Source organism: Heterodontus francisci, chromosome 3 (genome assembly GCF_036365525.1).
Source record: "Heterodontus francisci isolate sHetFra1 chromosome 3, sHetFra1.hap1, whole genome shotgun sequence".
Lineage (NCBI taxonomy): Eukaryota > Metazoa > Chordata > Chondrichthyes > Heterodontiformes > Heterodontidae > Heterodontus > Heterodontus francisci.
Window position 1 is genome coordinate 13,282,947 of NC_090373.1, and position 18,066 is coordinate 13,301,012.

The following is an 18,066-nucleotide window of genomic DNA, read 5'->3' on the forward strand; positions in this document are numbered from 1 at the left end:
CTCTCAGAGCCTGCATTTAAAATAGGATGCTATGTCAGCACCACCTTTTGTTGAAGTTTTACAGAATACCAAAGCACCCTATGAGATTGGAAGACAAGTTTGGAGGGGTCCAGTGGCCAAGTCCACATATCTGTCAATGAGTGCTTGTCAGAATGACAGTCTTGCCTGGAGGAAATGGCAAATCTAAGGGCAGCTGAGGGAGTCCCCAATAACAGGCCTTATGAGCAATGAGGGTCCTCTTCATGAAGGCTTAGAGTATTGCTACAAAAGGCTAAAGTTGACAAGGCTGGGGCTGTTGATTCTCAGGCTAACATCTCTTCAGCTGCTCCAGCTACATTGCTCAAATGGCAGTGTAAATGCAGTTGAAAGTTTACAAGCCCAAGCAGCCATTAAAGTCAGATGCAGTAACCTCTCACGATCCAGCACAAGGAGACGGAGGCCCAAGAGGGTCCCACTGACACCCAGCTACCTCACTTATTCTAGTCAAGCTCTCACAAGGAAGCAGAGGCAGGTTAGGTTCTCAAACACCCAAAATGCAAGATACCCTCTCCACGTTTGTGTTCCGCTGCTGTTTATGGCTATCTCAATGTTTATATAAGCTCAGGCTGAAGAGTATAGCTGGGTCCTCGAATGAGCATCCTTGTAATTTCCTTTTCTCTTCAGCTAACCCTGGTACAGTGGATTGGGTTGAGGTGAAGACAGGGCCTACATTAACTTAAAATAAAAGCAAAATACTGCGGATGCTGGAAATCTGAAATAAAAACAGCAAGTGCTGAAAAAGCTCAGCAGGTCTGGCAGCATCTGTGGAGAGAGAAGCAGCGTTAATGTTTCAGGTCAGTGACCCTTTAACTTGCTCTTCCTGCGTAAATTAATTGGTATCAGCCTGAAAACGGTGTTGGATTGCTTACTCCACTTTTACACTGGCACTGACCTTGGGTCGGCTGGCCAGAGAGTCTGACTGTTTCAGATGGAAGGCAACGTGTACTATGCAGATCAGGGCTCAATGATGTATAGAGGATTCCAATCACAATTTTGAAGTATGCTCCATCGATTTGCACGAGGCATGGTTTAGTGGCCTAACCAATGGTACTTAAAGGAATGCTCAGAAAATTGCCCAGGCTTGTCCTGGCCCCTCAAATTAAACACTGGCCCATCCTAGCAATCACCCACCCATGCCCCCACCCAAACATCGACTGACAGTTGCCTCAGTGTGGCAGCCAATAACACTCAACTATCTCGCTACAGCGGAGTATCTGTAGTACCCCAGCGGCATGTTACTGAGGCCAAGGCCTCGAAGTGGCAGCAGCATTAGTGACATGAAAGTTGTTGATGAAATCGTGTACAGGAGACTGTAGGGCCCCACAAACTCCCCCATCAATGATGATCTGGACTTGGGGGTACATACGAATTAGGAGCAGGAGTAGGCCACTCGGCCCCTCGAGCCTGCTCTGCCATTCAATAAAATCATGGTAGATCTGATTGAAACCTTGACTCCACATTCCCACCTACCCCCAATAACCTTTCACCTCCTTATCAAGAATCTATCTACCTCTGCCTTAAAAAAATTTGAAGACTCTGCTTCCACTGCCCTTTGAAGAAGTTCCAAAGGCTCATGATCTTCAGAGAAAAGATTTCTCCTCATCGCTCTTTTGAATGGGCGACCACTTATTTTTAAATACTGCCACAAGGGGAAACATCCTTCCCACATTCACTCTGTCAAGACCCCTCAGGATCTTATATGTTTCAATCAAGTCGCCTCTTACTCTTCTAAACTCCAGCAGATACAAGTCTAGCCTGTCCAACCTTTCCTCATAAGCCAATCCACCCATTTCAGGTATCAGTGTTGTAAACATTCTCTGAACTGCTTCCAATGCATTTACATCCTTCCTTAAATAAGGAGACCAATACTGTACATAGTACTCCAGATGTGGTCTCACCAATGCCCTGCATAACTGAAGCATAACCTCCCTACTTTTGTATTCAATTCCCCTCGCAATAAATGATAACATTTTATTAGCTTTCCTAATTGCTTGCTGAATCTAACCTTTTGTGATTCATGCACTAGGACATCCAGATCCCTCTGCATCTCAGAGCTCTGCAATCTCTCACCATTTAGATAATATGCTTCTTGTTTATTCTTCCCGCCAAATGAATAATTTCACATTTTTACACATTATGCTCCATTTGCCAGATCTTTGCTCACACACTTAACCTAACTATATCCCTTTGTAGCCTCCTTATGTCCTCTTCACAACTTACTTTCCTATCTATCTGTGGGCGGCACAGTGGCGCAGTGGTTAGCACCGCAGCCTCACAGCTCCAGCGACCCGGGTTCAATTCTGGGTACTGCCTGTGTGGAGCTTGCAAGTTCTCCCTGTGTCTGCGTGGGTTTCCTCCGGGTGCTCCGGTTTCCTCCCACAGCCAAAAGACTTGCAGGTTCATAGGTAAATTGGCCATTATAAATTGCCCCTAGTATAGGTAGGTGGTAGGGGAATATAAAGACAGGTGAGGATGTATAGGGACAGGTGAGGATGTGGTAGGAATAGGGGATTAGTGTAGGATTAGTATAAATGGGTGGTTAATGGTCGGCACAGACTCGGTGGGCCGAAGGGCCTGTTTCAGTGCTGTATCTCGAAATCTAAATCATAAATCTATCTTTGTGTAATCAGCAAATTTAGCAACCATACCTTTGGTTCCTTCATCCAAGTCATTCGTATAAATTGAAAAAAGTTGAGGCCCCAGCATTGATCCTGGAGGCAAACCACTCGTTAAATCTTGCCAACCAGAAAATGACCCATTTATGCCTACTCTGTTTCCTGTTAGCTAGCCAATCTTCTATCCATGCCAATATGTTACCCCCTACACCATGATCTTTTATTTTCCGCAATAACCATTAATGTGGCACCTTATCAAATGCCTTCTGGAAATCTAAGTATAGTACATCCACCGGTTCCCCTTTATCCACAGCACATATTACTTCTTCAAAGAACTTCAATGAATTGATTAAACATGATTTCCCTTTCACAAAACCATGAGGACTCTGCCTGGTTACCTTGAATTTTTCGAGGTGCCCTGCTCCAACGTCTTTAACAATAGCTTCTAACATTTTCCCGAAGACTGATGTTAAGCTAATTGGCCTGTAGTTTCCTGCTTTCTGTCTCCCTCCCTTTTTGAATAAAGGAATTACATTCACGATTTTCCAAACCAATGGAACCTTCCTCGAATCTAGGAAATTTTGGAAAATTAAAACCCGCGCATCAACTATCTCGCGAGCCACTTCTTTTAAGACCACGGATGAAATCCATCAGGACCCGGGGATTTGTCAGACCGCAGGTCCAACAACTTGCTCAGTACCAATTCCTTAGTGATTTGTAATTTTCTTGAGTTCCTCCCTCCCTTCCATTTCCTGATTTACAGCTATTTCTGGGATGTTACTGTATCCTCTGCAGTGAAGACTGATGCAAAATACCTGTTCAATTCATCTGCCATCTCCTTATTTTTCCTTATTAATTCCCCCGACTCACTTTCTATAGGACCAAAGCTCTTTTCTTTTTTAAATAGAAACTCTTACTATCTGTTTGTATATTTCCAGCTAATTTTCTCTCATACTCTAATTTTTCCCTCATCAATCTTTTATTCATTCTTTGATTTTTATATTCTGTCCAATCATCTGACCTGCCACCTATCTTTGCGCAATTATATACTTTTTCTTTAAGTTTGATCCTCTCTTTAACTTTTTTAGTTAACCACGGATGGTGGGTCCTCCCCTTGGAATTTTTCTTTCTCATTGGAATATATCTATTCTGTGTATTCTGAAATATCCCCTTAAATGTCTGCCACTGCATCTCTATTGACCTATCCCTGAACCTAATTTGACAGTTCACTTTAGCTAGCTGCTTTCATGCCCTCATAATTGCCCTGATTTAAGTTTAAAATATTAGTCTTGGACCCATTCTTCTCTCCCTCAAACTGAATTTAAAATTCATATTATGGCCAGTGCTACCTTGGGGCACCTAGGTGAATCCTACGAAGTAAAACATTTCACATCCTTCTGATTCTGCTGTGGTTGCCCATGGGGAAAGTATTTAAATTGCTTGCTCAACTGAGCAATACATCAGTCACCCTCTTGATAAAATATGCATTGCAGATTGATTGATACTGCTGCTGGAAGGTTGGAATGAGGCTATCCCTGTGGTGGAAGCTGGCTAGAAGTTAAATCCCAGGAGGTGGTATAACTTTGTCAATTGCCTCCCTGGTGAATATTCGACCCTCCCCAGACCCCCATTGTGATTTCCCAGTCAATATCCCTTCCTGAGTGATCCAATCTGTCTTGCTTTGCACTCTTCAATCATCCTTTTCTTTATCCTCCAATGAAAGCTACAAAGTGAGAACTCCCCCATTGGAATGCCTATCTTCAAAACTATAATGGTAATACTTCAAAATATGGCAGCCTAAACCTTTGGACAAAAAAGCCAGATACAAAATAGTTTTGAAAATAATTTCTATCTGAAATCTAAAGGTAGATTGTACTTCACATATTCTTCATCCCGAAACACCAAGCTTTCTCTAAAGGCTTTCAGTCCCTGCCTGGTCCCTGTTTTATACAGGCTGACTCAAAGCAGGAGTGCATTCCTGACAGGAATCTTGGAAAATTGTGCACATCCTTACATGCATCTCATTTCAATACATTATGAAAATAGTATTGTAATGATAATATTGATAAATAATGCTAATATTACTATGCAAATAAAGCTCCCTGCAGTTTTCCATTAGACCTCATGCCCAACTGTACAGGCATGCTCGGAGATCTGACAAGACTGATCAGCTTTTCCGATTCTCCCCAGTACCTGTACTGCTCTCTGCTTTTACCAGCAATGGGGACTGGAACATTTCCCTTTTGAGCTGAGGATTATGGCATTTGTGTTATGGGGATTTGATCACTAAAATTACACAACTCACGTAGCCTTTCAGCACAAAGCCATGGAAAATAACACAGCTGTCCATCACCAGGGAAGTATTAAGTCTTCACAGTTGTCACAGACCCAGAGGGAGCCTGTTTATGAAAACCAGGATTAAAGTTCTCAAAAGGGATTCAATATAATAAGTCTATTTTCAAGCAGATGGTCAGATGGTGAATCTCAAAGGACCCCAGTCTCAACTTTTGCTGCTCTCAATCATTCACTTTGCCTGGAAAAAGGCATATGTAATGGAGAAACAATGGCAGGGGACAATGAATGACACAGGTAGGTTCAAAGAGAAATGAAAATGAGCATCTGGTAATGTCCAATATAGCACAGGTAAAGAAGACCGTCACGCTCGAAAAGGCTTTTGGGCCAAACTGAAATACAATTCAGAATTTTAGGGTGAATTAGTTGTGAATTGTGGTTGTGTTAAAAGTGTACTAGTTTGGTGTGTTAAAGAAGTACAGGAAGCATCATGAGGCAGACTCACTCAACAACAGCTTCAATATTCGGACTGCACCAGGGTATTTTACAGAATGCTCTGGAGGGATATGGCAGATCGGTTGTGGTGCACTTATTGTGATTTACTGCGCTATCTAACCTTTGTGCTGAGTATACTGGTGAGCTGCTATATCGACTTTAACAAAGAAAGAACTTCCATTTATATAACACCTTATTATGTGCTCCAAATGCCCCAGTGTTTCACAAACTTTGAGGCGTAACAAGGAAGATAGATAAGGGTAATGCAGTTGATGTGGTCTACATGGATTTTAGCAAGGCTTTTGACAAGGTCCCACATGGCAGACGGGTTAAAAAAAAGCCCATGGGATCCAGAGAAACGCAGCAAGGTGGCTACAAAATTGGCTCAGTGAGGGACCTTGGAGTGAAGGTCCACAGATCGGTTAAGAAGGCATTTTGAATCCTTTCTTTTATTAGCTGAGGTATAGAATATAGGAGCAGGGAGGTTTTGCTGGAACTGTATAAATCATTGATTAGACCACAACTTGAGTACTGTGTGCAGTTCTGGTCACCTCATTACAGAAAGGATGTAATTGCACTAGACACAGTACAGAGGAGATTTATGAGGATGTTGCCAGGACTGGAAAAATGCAGCTATGAGGAAAGATTGGATAGACTGGTGATGTTCTCCTTGGAACAGAGAAGGCTGAGGAGAGATCTGATTGAAATGTACAAAATTTTGAGGGGCCTGTATGGTGTGGATGTGAAGGGCCTATTTACCTTAGCAGAGGTCAGTGACTAGGGGGCATAGATTTAAAGTGATTGGTAGAAAGATTAGAGGGGAGATGAGGTAAGATTTTTTTCACCCAGAGGCTGGTGGGGGTCTGGAACTCACTACCTGTAAGGGTAGTAGAAGCAGAGACACTCAACTCATTTAAAAGGAGTCTGGATAGGCACCTCAAGTGCTGTAATCTGCAGGGCTATGGACCAAATGCTGGAAGGTGGGATTAGAATAGGTGGCTCGTTTTTCGGCCAGTGCAGACACTATGGGTCAAGTGGCCTCTTTCTGTGCTGTAAACTTTCTATGATTCTATCTGTTTGCGGAGGCTGAGGAGCAGAAACAAGTCGTGGCCCAAGAGAATAAGGAGCAGGCAGAAACTCAGCAGCAGAACAGGTTTGTCAGTTTCTGCTGCTATAGTTCTTTCCTTGAAGCCTGCCTTTATATTTGAACGGATGAATTTTTAAAATGTAAATAACCTCAACAGTATGATTTATTAAATTTGAAAGACAGCAGTAACAGTAAAGTTTAAGGTAAGATGCTGTGTCTCTATTGAAAGTAATAATAAATGTGGTGCATTTATCCTGATGTACTGTGCTATCTAACCTTTGTGCTGAGTATACTGGTGTGGTGCTATATCTACTTAACTAAAGAAAGAACTTCCATTTATATAACACCTTATTTTGTGCTCGAAATATCCCAAAGTGTTTCATAAACTTTGAAGTGTATTCACTGTTATAACGGGAGATAATGTGACAGCTGAATTATACACAGCAATGTTGGCCAGGACACTAGGAGAGCTCCCTACTCTTCTTTGAATAGTGTCACGGGATCGTTTACATTCACCTAAACAGGCAGATGGGGCTGTAGCTTAAATATCTCATTTGAGAGACTGCACCTCCAGCAATGTAGCACTCACTTAGTATGGCACTGAATCATCAGCATCGATTATGGTCTCATGTCCCTACGACCTTCTGACTCAAAGATTATCAAATGAGCCAAACTGATACTACTCTTAAGTGACATTCTGCTGGAAGGAATAGATGTGCACACTTCATAAGAGTTGTGCAGAAGTCGTGGTTGTGATTCAACTAGTCACTTCCACACGGAAGGAACCCTGATGGATAGCCAACTGCAGGGCATGTTTGCTTCACTTGCTACTTGACTAATGGCAGCTATTTGTATTTTTGGCACCGTGCCTCTGCTGGAAGTCATGTCCTTATGTCAGCCATTGCTCTCTGCAAGCAAACAAATGCAGACTGCCCATATGGGAAATCTACAATCCAAGGTGGCCTCTGAATCGTTCATCCGTAGTCCCCTGCAGTCTGCTTCCAAGTGCAATGAAGCTGGCTATTCTTATAGTGCAGAGCATGGAACTGAATGCTCATTAGTAGGGTCATTCTGGACAGATACTCCAACTGTGCTTGCTGCCTGTATGTCTCAGATCTTGCTTCTGATGCTGCTCATTGTCTGTCTGGAACTTCCTGGGATCAAAATCAAGAGGAAGAGTGCCCAAGATGATGTTATCCTCCAGTTCAGCAGCAAAAGATCACTTCTGCAGCCTCTAGTTCTCTGCCCGGCACATGCTAGGCTAAATTTTCATCCTCACCACATGGCAGTAATCTGGCAGGGCAGATCACCCTCCCATTATAGAACCTGCCCAATTATCATTCCATTGAAATTAATGGTTTGGAAATAGTGTGAGTTCTACAATGGACAGGCAATTCACTTAGTCAGGTTATCACCGTGCGAGAGGATAGAAATGCCACTCACTTTGTAATTCCTTCCTCTAAATATGTGAAACCTTACAGAGTGCCTGCTTCACGTGGTGGTAACACTGAGTGCTGGAGTAAGGTTTATTGCTGAGAAGGACCATTCTGTTGCTCTTGTCATACCTGCAACAAGAGATAGAAAGAACACATGAAAAGTCAATTATTTCTTCTTATCTGTTGCAAAAGCATTTGTGCAGGGAAGTTATGTGATTAGAATTGTACAAACCTGCAGTGTATTCCTGTCCTCCAGCCTGCTTGCCATTCAGACCAGTTACAACTCCCTCAGTCAGTGACCTGTATGCTGGCATCTTACAAAGGGTGAAGCTTTGAGCCTAATATACCTTTTCTATAAAGGGAAGGTGCAATCAAAGAATGAATATTGTGTACTGGGTATCTTAAGGCAGTGGCACAGATTTATGGCTTGAGGAATGGATAGCTTACCTGAATGTGAGGCACTTTATCTAGAGAAAATATGTGAGAATGAGCACTGATGGAGTGCATTGTAATTGTTAACTGTAAGTGTGAGCAATGATGGTCTTCAATCTTCCTCGGCTGCATCATTCTAGCTTCTCCTTTGTTTTTGATCCTGTTTTGCTAATTAACAGGTACGCTTATTTTTTTGTGTTTACTTGCATTATACTTGCAGAAGGTTACTAGATAATGTCGAAGTTAAACAAGTTCTTCTGAGACCTGTAATTTACTTTGATTGTCATTAGTGTCTACTTCCATATATGGCAGCCACCACAGACAACATTTATTCATCTTCATTCTTCCCTTTCAGTTTGAGTCTGACACCTTCTTGCATTTGTTCTTCCAGCATCTCCTGGTATGTGGCCTCTCATCATTGTCCTCTGTAGTGGTCTCCCTCTGGACACTGCTGGCTTGCCCTCCTGTTTGCAGTGCCCTTGTTATCATCTACAAAGTTCTGCAGATGCTAATCCATAATTTTTTTTTATGCCTTCTTGTCCTCACAGAAACTCCACACACCACAGCCAAATTGGCCCACAGGCCATTCTTTATACCGGTTAGGTGACTGGTTATCTAGTTCAACAGCAAACTTACAGGTACTTTCTGTGTTAGTTTTAAACTCAAATCATCCACCTCAGCTTCCAGAAAGCACACTGAGTAAAGTGGTGTCTTCCTGTGGGTTGTAAAAAAAAAAATGGCATAAAGTTCAACTCCCATTTAATGGACTTCCCTGTGCACTAAGAGTAATTTCATTCTATAATGTTGAAATACCCTGTACTGATTGTGACAGAGAGTATTCAAATAGCTTCCACAAACTACGGCAAAATAATCTGTATACATGGAGTGTTAAAATATCGTGCATAAACTGTAATAGATTAAAATACCTTCCATGAACTGTAAACATTAAGTACTAAAATAACTTGTGCAAAATGTAATGAAGTAGAAAAATACCTTCCACAATCTGTAAACATGGGGTATTAAACATGACAAATCAGGATGGAGTAATAACTATAAACTTTATGATAGTGCAGAATGTTAAATTGCCTTGAACAGGACTGTTAACACAGAACATTAAAATAACCTGTGTAAATTGCAGCATATTCTGTTCTCCTTGTCAACTTTTCCCTTCTTGCTGTCTCTTCATCCACTGATTGGCAATGGGTTTGTCCAAATATGTGATGGCCAAAAATCTGCAGCATCTTGGAGTAGCTGCCTGCAAGGAGCTGCCTGGAACCTCTGGTGTTAACCCTGCCAAAGTTGGTAGATTGTGGAGGGGTGGAGATAGGTATCTGTGTCACTAAGACATATCTTGTGTGCCCATTTTGCTTGGGATTTCAGTGGAAGTGCGCCAGGCTTCTTGGAAGGGTCCCCTTTATGGAGGCTGATAAAGAACAAAATGTTCCCTTTGGGGATGGGAGAGAGTAAGGGGTTCCCTGGGCACAGTCCAGACCTTGGTGGCCTCCACTTCTGCCATTCGGATGCAGGCAGTACGTATGTCTTAAATGTAAAGATCACCCATTACTTGGTAGGCCAGGAACCAGGGAACTCCCCTGGCCTGGGAATTCGAGCCCCTTTCTATGCTGATGGTGTTGTTTGGGCTGGGCTGGGCACAGGCTCCAATCTTACAAGGCTCTTAGAAAACTGCTACTTGGGGTTGGGGCCCTGATTTTTGGCCTTTGCACTGCACTTGAGTTATGGCGGGAGCACGCTGGAAGAGCTGAACAGTGTTGGCCCCCTAGATATTCTATGTCTTCAGTTGATTATTCTTACCAAAGGTTTTTCCAAAACCCTTTTATGCTCTGCCTGTTTTATTATAGCCTAGGAATTTCTGTTGGTGACATTAGTGACCAATTGTTAATGGCATCTTAATGGTGTATGACATTCTTTGCCTGCTATTTTAGGGGAGATGTTAACATGAAAATAAAGGGTGGGGGGGAGGGGTCAATGCCTGAATTAAACCAGAGGATAAAGGAATGCTATGCAGATAAGTGAACCTGAAACTTTGAGTGTTAATACTGGCAAACATTATGCAAAGGTTTCCTTGGTGGAGAAATTTCTTCTCGTCTGAGGTTTGTACAGAATTAAATGCAACTTGTAAATTCATGGATAGACAGGATAAAAAACAACACAAAACTCACAATCTGCTGATAGATAAGTAGAACAATCCACCTCAATAGTAGCACATCTCATATACGTAGCTAGAGTACATTTTTCTGCACTGTCTTGATGCAAACCTACTAACCTCTAAAGAGCTCATGGATACTGTTGAGCCTGTTTCACTCCTCGATAGTGCAGTGTTATTTTCATCAAGTTCGGAAACAATGAAGTTCTTTACTGCCGACCGAGGCTCAAATGGTATGTTCTGTTTGTGTTCTTGTGTGGTGAGATGTTGATCTAAATTGAAACTGATGTGATCCATCACAGGTGCGCTTGTATTAAATTCAGGATTAACCTTAAAATGCATTAATCTATCGTGTGCCATGCCTTCCATGCTGATATTTAATTTGCTTTCATCTTTAATGATAGGTTGGATATTTGCTGAGCCTCTTGGCATTACAATGTAGTCACTCTCCATCATCCTCTCTTGAGCTTGGGCCAACTCAGCATCCCCTGCTCTTAGATTGTCATCAGTGCATAAATAAACTGTCCTTCGCAATTCACTGTTCTCTTTCTTTATGCACTGCTCAGTCAACTCATTCATTCCAATTGGCACGTGCATAGTCGGTGGCTGTTGTATCAAAACTTTAGAAATTATATTTCCAGGGAGGGTTGAAAAATTCACGCCTTCGGGATTGATTCCTTTATCCTCTTCGTCATCATTCAGAGAGATCCTAGACAATGTTCCCGTTATGGTCGCAGCTCGGCAGCTTCCAATATCTTTGTGAAGGACTGTGGATCAAAGAATGGTCAGTTAGAGTTAAAAATTCAACCACTGCTAAATTCTTGCAAATGTAGCTTGTCCCTTTTTAAAAAATTAACACTCTGCCAAATTATGGTTCATTCTATTTTACCAAGTCATTTGATATTTTAATAGTCATTCCTTCACTGAAGATGATGCCTTCTCCCAAAAGCCATTAAGATCATTAATACTTTATTTTAATCTAGTAGTAAGAAGATAACTGTGTCATCTAAATGGGTCGTTTTTGCAATGAGAACATAGGAATGGCTGGAAGAGGAAAGACCAACGTCTATCTGGTCTGTCTTCTACCATCCTGTCAGTCACATGATACATCGATCATGGAGTTTTAATACATTAATATATGGGATGAATTAAGATGAAGAGCATTTATTTAAGGTAAACAATATATTAGCCGCTTAATAGATAGTTACAGAAAACAAATAAGCATGAGGAGGTTGAGTAGAGCTGCTGGACTACCTAGCCCATGAATCTAAAAGGTCTGTTATCACCACCCCATAGTTTATTTCTTAATAAAGCACTTTTACAAGGGCTGGTTAGCTCCGATTGTTAGCGTATGGTGCTAATAACCTTAAGGGCATTGTTTCAATCCCTGTAACCATTACATTGTCACCTCGTGATTCTAACTCCATCTTAAGGGTACGGTAGCATAGCTAGTATCAGTAATGGTGACTAGGAAACTACCAGCTTGTTGTAAAAACTCATCTGGTTCACTAATGTCCTTTAGGGAAGGAAATCTGGTGTCTTTACCTGGTCTGGTCTATATGTGACTCCAGACCCACACGTAGTTGATTCTTAACTACCCTCTGAAATGGCCCAATAAACCATTCAGTTGCATTCAAGAAGGTGGCTTACCGCCAACTTCTGAGAGCAATTTGGGATGGGCAATAAAGGCTGGCCTTGGCAGCATTGCCCACATCCTGTGAATGAATAATAAAACAAACAAGGCTTATTTCATATTCAATTTTGGTTGGAATTCAACAGTGCAGGTAGTATGGATTGACACAGGCTTGACTGTGATGTGTTCCAACACAATTAAGTTCTGGTTTAATGAAGGACAAAGGCACAGAAACAGAGAAACGTTAAAGCTGATCTTCCAGACCCAGAACATTGGAGTATTAGAAACAGGCTTGCCAATCCTCCAGGATTGCCCTGGAGCCTCTAGGAATTATAGGCAGATCTCTTGGACACTGCTATGAACAAGTCAGAAGTAAAAGCAGAAGGAAATGAAAAAAAAAACATTTTTTTTCCCAATTTATTTGAACACTTTAGTAGTTATAGAAATATTGGAGATGGAGGAGAAAAGGAGGGGGGATGGGCTGGTACAGGCAGAAGGTCATGTGATGAAATCTTGAAGAAATACGTCCAGAGTTGGCAATCCTAGTAGGAAAGGAGAGGTAACATGAGAAATATGAAAATGTGGGCGATTTCTCTGTTATTTTTTCTATCACCATACAGAATCACCTCACAGAATAGGCCATATCTGATTATACAAGATAAATGTGTTTTACAAATAGCTAGAGTTGAGATGAAAGCGGTTCATTCTTCTTAAATTTAAAAATGAAATTGCGAGTTTAGCTGCTGCCAGGCAGTTCCTTTGATCTACAGATTATCCAAAATGAGCCAGATTAGCCGGATTAGTTCCGAGTGAGTGCTAATTGGTCCTTTGCAGAACATTGGGCACTTTATTTGTAAACTTTCAGAGTGTGTGAGTTTACAGACCAATGTATTACAGACCCTACCTGGCTAATCCATCAGGGGAATCTGTTTAAAAATATTGACAGATACAACAACTTGTATTTATGCAGCAGTTTAACATAATAAAATGTTCCAAGGTTCTTCACATCAGCATGATAAGCAAACTCTGACAATGAGCCACATAAGGCAATATTAGGGCAGATGACCAACAGCTTGGTGAAAGAGGTAGGTTCCAAGGAGCGTCTGGAAGGAGGAGAGCAAGATCGAGAGGTGGACATGTTCAGGGAGGAAATTCCAGTGCTTAGTGCCCAAGCAGCTGAAGGTATGGCCACCAATGGTGGAGCAATTAAAATCGTGGATGCTCAAAAGGCCAGATTTAGAGGTATGCAGATATCTCAGAGGGTTGTGGGACTGGAAGAGATTAGAGAGGTAGGGAGAGGTGAGGTCATGGGGCATTTGAAAACAAGGATGAGAATTTTACAATCAAAGCGTTGTTTGACCGGGGGCTAGTGCGTGTCAGCAATCACAGGGCTTGGTGTGAGTTAAGACATGGGCAGCAGAGTTTTGAATGGCCTCAAGTGTACAGACAGTAGAATGTGGGAATCCAGCCAGGAGTGCGTTGGAATAGTCAAGTTTAGAGGTAAGAAAGGCATGGATGAGGATTTCAGCAGCAGATGAGCTGAGATAGGGGTGGAGTCGGATGATGTTACGGAGGTGGAAACAGGCGGTCTTAACGATAAGAACATAAGAAGAAATAGGAGCTGGAGTAGGCCATTTGGCCCCTCAAGCCTGCCCGTCATTCAATAAGATCATGGCTGATCTGCCCCAGACCTCAACTCCTCTTTCATCCCAGCTCCTCATAGCCTTCAACTCCCTGATATTTCAAAAATCTATCTACCTCCTCTTTCAATACTTTCAGTGATCTAGCCTCCACAACTTTCTGGGGTAGAGAATTCCAGACATTCACCACCCTCTGAGAGAAGAAATTCCTTCAAATCTCAGTTTTAAATGAGTGTCCCCTTATTCTGTAACTATGTCCCCTAGTTCGCGATTCCCCCACTAGTGGAAACATCTTCTCAACATCTACCCTGTCAAACCCCCTCAGAATCTTGTATGTTTCAATAAGATCACCTCGCATTCTTCTAAACTCTAATGAATAAAGGCCAACAGCTGTTTAGCTGTTCTTGATATGTAAACCCCTTCATCCCAGGAATCAGCCGAGTGAATCTCTTTTGAACTGCCTCCAATGCCAGTATATCCTTCTTAAATACGGGAATAAAACTGTACACAGTACTCCAGGTGCAGCCTCACCAACACCCTGTACAGTTGTGACAAGACTTCCCTATTTTGAAACTCCACCCCCGAGCAACAAAAGGCCAAAATTTCATTTGCCTTCTTAATCACTCGCTGTGCCTGCACGCTAACTTTTTGTGTTTCATGCACAAGAACACCCAGATCCCTCTGTGCTGCACTTTTTTGAAGTCTCTCTCCATTTAAATAATAGTCTGCCTTTTGATTCTTCCTCCTAAAGTGCATGACTTCACACTTTCCTACATTAAACTCCATCTGCCAAGTTTTTGCCCACTCACTCAACCTATCTATATCCCCTTGCAGATTCCTTACGTCCTCATCATAACATGCCCTCCCACCTATTTTTTAGTGTCAGACAATTTGGATATATTACACTCTGACCCCTCCTCCAAGTCATTAATATGGATAGTAAATAATTGAGGCCCTCGGACTGATCCTTGTGGCACTCCACTAGTTACGTCTTTCCAACCTGAAAAAGACCAATTAATCCCGACTCTGTCTTCTGTGAGTTAACCAATCCTCAATCCAGGCTAATACATTATCCCCAATACCATTAGCTCCTATCTTATGCAATAATCTTTTATGTGGCACCTTATCGAATGCCTTCTGGAAATCCAAATACACTACATCTACTGGTTCCCCTTTAACAACTCTGCTTGTTAAATCCTCAAAGAACTGTAGCAAATTTGTCAAATATGATTTCCCTTTCACAAAACCATGTTGACTCTGTTTGATTGCGTTAAGCTTTTCTAAATTTCCTGCTATTTCTTCCTTAATAATGGACTCTAGCATTTTCCGAATGACTGATCTTAAGCTGACTGACCTATAGATTCCTGCTTTTTGTCTACCTCCCTTCTTGAACAGGGGTGTCACATTAGCGGTTTTCCAATCCGCTGGGACCTTCCCAGAATCCAGTGAGCTCTGGAATATTTCGACCAATACCTCCACTATTCTCTGAAGCTACTTCCTTTAAAACACTTGGATGTAGGCCATCAGGTTCTAGCAACTTGGGCAGCACAGTGGTTAACACCGCAGCCTCACAGCTCCAGTGACCCGGGTTCAGTTCTGTGCGGAGTTTGCAAGTTCTCCCTGTGACTGTGTGGGTTTCTGCCGGGTGCTCTGGTTTCCTCCCACAGCCAAAGACTTGCAGGTTGATAGGTAAATTGCCCCTAGTGTAGGTAGATGGTAGGAGAATTGTGGGGATGTGGTAGGGAATATGGGATTAATGTAGTATTAGTATAAATGGGTGGTTGTTGGTTGGCACAGATTCGGTGGGCTGAAGGGCTTGTTTCAATGCTGTATTTCTCTATGACTTGTCTGCCTTTAGTTCCATTAGTTTGTCAAATACTTTGTCCCTCAGACTGTTACAAGATCTTTCCTCCCATTAGCTCCTCGCTTATCTGATATCTGTGGGATGTTTATAGTGTCCTCCACCGTGAAGACCGATGCAAAATATTGGTTTAAATTACCTGCCATTTCACTGTTCCTGGTTATCAATTCTCCAGTCGCATCCTCCAAGGGTCCCACACTCACTTCAGCTACTCTCTTTCTTTTTATATACCTGTAGAAGTTCGCTGTTTGTTTTTATATTTTTTGCCAATTTACTTTCATAATCAATTTTCTCCCTCTTTATTAGCTTTTTAGTGCGGATATTGTGGCTGGAAGCTCATTGCAGTGTCAAATATGACACCAAGTTTGCAAACAGTCAGTATCAGGTATATGGGAACTCATCTCAATTCCTGTCAGATGCGAGAAGCAAACAGAAAATCAGCTGTCCAGGACTATCCAGTTTATACCTTGTTTAGTTAAGTATTAAAATAGCTAACATCTCCATTGGGAGACCACCGAAAATAATGTCTTTGATCATCCGCTCAGCCTGCTTTAGAACCAAGGATATATAAATGAGAAGGATTTTTTTCTCACTTGCTTGCTTTGCATTGCCAATACCATGTGAGATGGCTAAGAGGGGCTCTGCCCCCCCTAACATTCCACCGGACACTCACTCAAAAGCTGCTGATAAAGAAGAACAAAGAATGTCAGACACTTATGTTTTGAAAGACATGTATAAGTCCAGGATTGGATCACCAATGTCTTGCTCTGTTTTTCTGCTTAATTGAAATGAGCTTTTAGATTTAGAGATACAGCACTGAAACAGGCCCTTCGGCCCACCGAGTCTGTGCAGACCATTAACCACCCATTTATACTAATCCTACACTAATCCCATATTCCTACCACATCCTCACCTGTCCCTATATTCCCCTACCACCTACCTATACCAGGGGCAATTTATAACGGCCAATTTACCTACCAACCTGCAAGTCTTTTGGCTTGTGGGAGGAAACCGGAGCACCCGGAGGAAACCCACGCAGACACAGGGAGAACTTGCAAACTCCACACAGGCAGTACCCAGAATTGAACCCGGGTCGCTGGAGCTGTGAGGCTGCAGTGCTAACCACTGCGCCACTGTGCCGCCCACAAAGAAATGTAAAGAAATTTGAAAATTAGTTTTAGTCTGAATGTCACAGTCTGATTGTGCTATTTAATGCTTTCTGCACTAAACAAATGATTGTGGCTCATAAACAAAAGAGTAACTAAGCAGCAATTATTAGTCCCATGGTCAGCTACCCCACTTATAGTATGTCTGCAGTTGCAGGTTTTAGTTCATGAGACTAGGTCTGCTTATGGAATTTTTCTTTTGTTATTAAGACAAGTTAAATGTTTTGGGGCAGACCAAATCATGAGAGAGAGAAACTAGGCTATTGAGAGGAACATACGGTTAATATGGAAAGCTGATGTTGTCAAAGAATCAGTGGATTCTGCACTTCAGAAGTGGAAGGTTCATGCAGGTATGACTTAATATTATTCCAATGGAGAAATAATTCCCCAAAAATAATAAGCATTAAGAAAACTAATACTAAATGCTCTTCCACACGTGTGTATGTGGCGTAAAAAATCTGCATTGTCTATACATGGATTGAACATATTGGCAGGGTTAATCAATGCAATTTGTGGCTCGATCGCTTGTGTAATTGGAATGCTTTCAAAGAGTAACTGGTTAATTAGTAAATTTTAAACTAATCCTATTATCATTGTGAGTTTACTCTAATTAATGCATTAAATTACAAGACCTCTCTAACCATATGTTTCCTCCTAAAATAGGATGATGGCTCTGAAAGGCCAGTGACTAAAGTTGAAATATGAAGGGTGGCGCACTGGTTAGCACCACAGCTCCAGTGACCCGGGTTTGGTTCTGGGTGCTGCCTGTGCGGAGTTTGCAAGTTTTCCCTGTGTCTGCGGGGGTTTCCTCCGGGTGATCCGGTTTCCACCCACAGCCAAAGACTTGCAGGTTGATAGGTAAATTGGCCATTGTAAATTACCCCTAGTGTAGGTAGGTGGTAGGAGAATGGTGGGGATCTGGTAGGGAATATGGGGTTAATGTAGGATTAGTATAAATGGGTGGTTGTTGGTCAGCACAGACTCGGTGGGCCGAAGGGCCTGTTTCAGTGCTGTATCTCTAAATAAAAATAAATATGTTGTAGGTATTAATTTTAACACTTAGTGATGAATACCATTTAAAATAATTTTCTTTTTAACTCTATTAAAAACACCATGCAAATAATCTTAAAAATTTTATTTATCACTGCTACCTGTCTCTAGGCAGTACTTCTAACAGGTGGCCTGAATATTTACATTACACATCAT

At 41.9% G+C, this 18,066-nt stretch overlaps 1 protein-coding gene across 1 annotated transcript in view; it reads right to left on the reverse strand.

Annotated features, from left to right (window-relative positions):
- The window catches only part of adgrb3 (adhesion G protein-coupled receptor B3), a 1,095,571-nt gene that overhangs the window by 10,398 nt on the left and 1,067,107 nt on the right, over nt 1-18,066 (reverse strand). Inside the window, exon 28 of the mRNA XM_068020141.1 lies at nt 10,681-11,327. Coding sequence (XP_067876242.1) covers nt 10,681-11,327 — 647 coding nt within the window. The remainder of the gene's footprint in view (nt 1-10,680; nt 11,328-18,066) is intronic.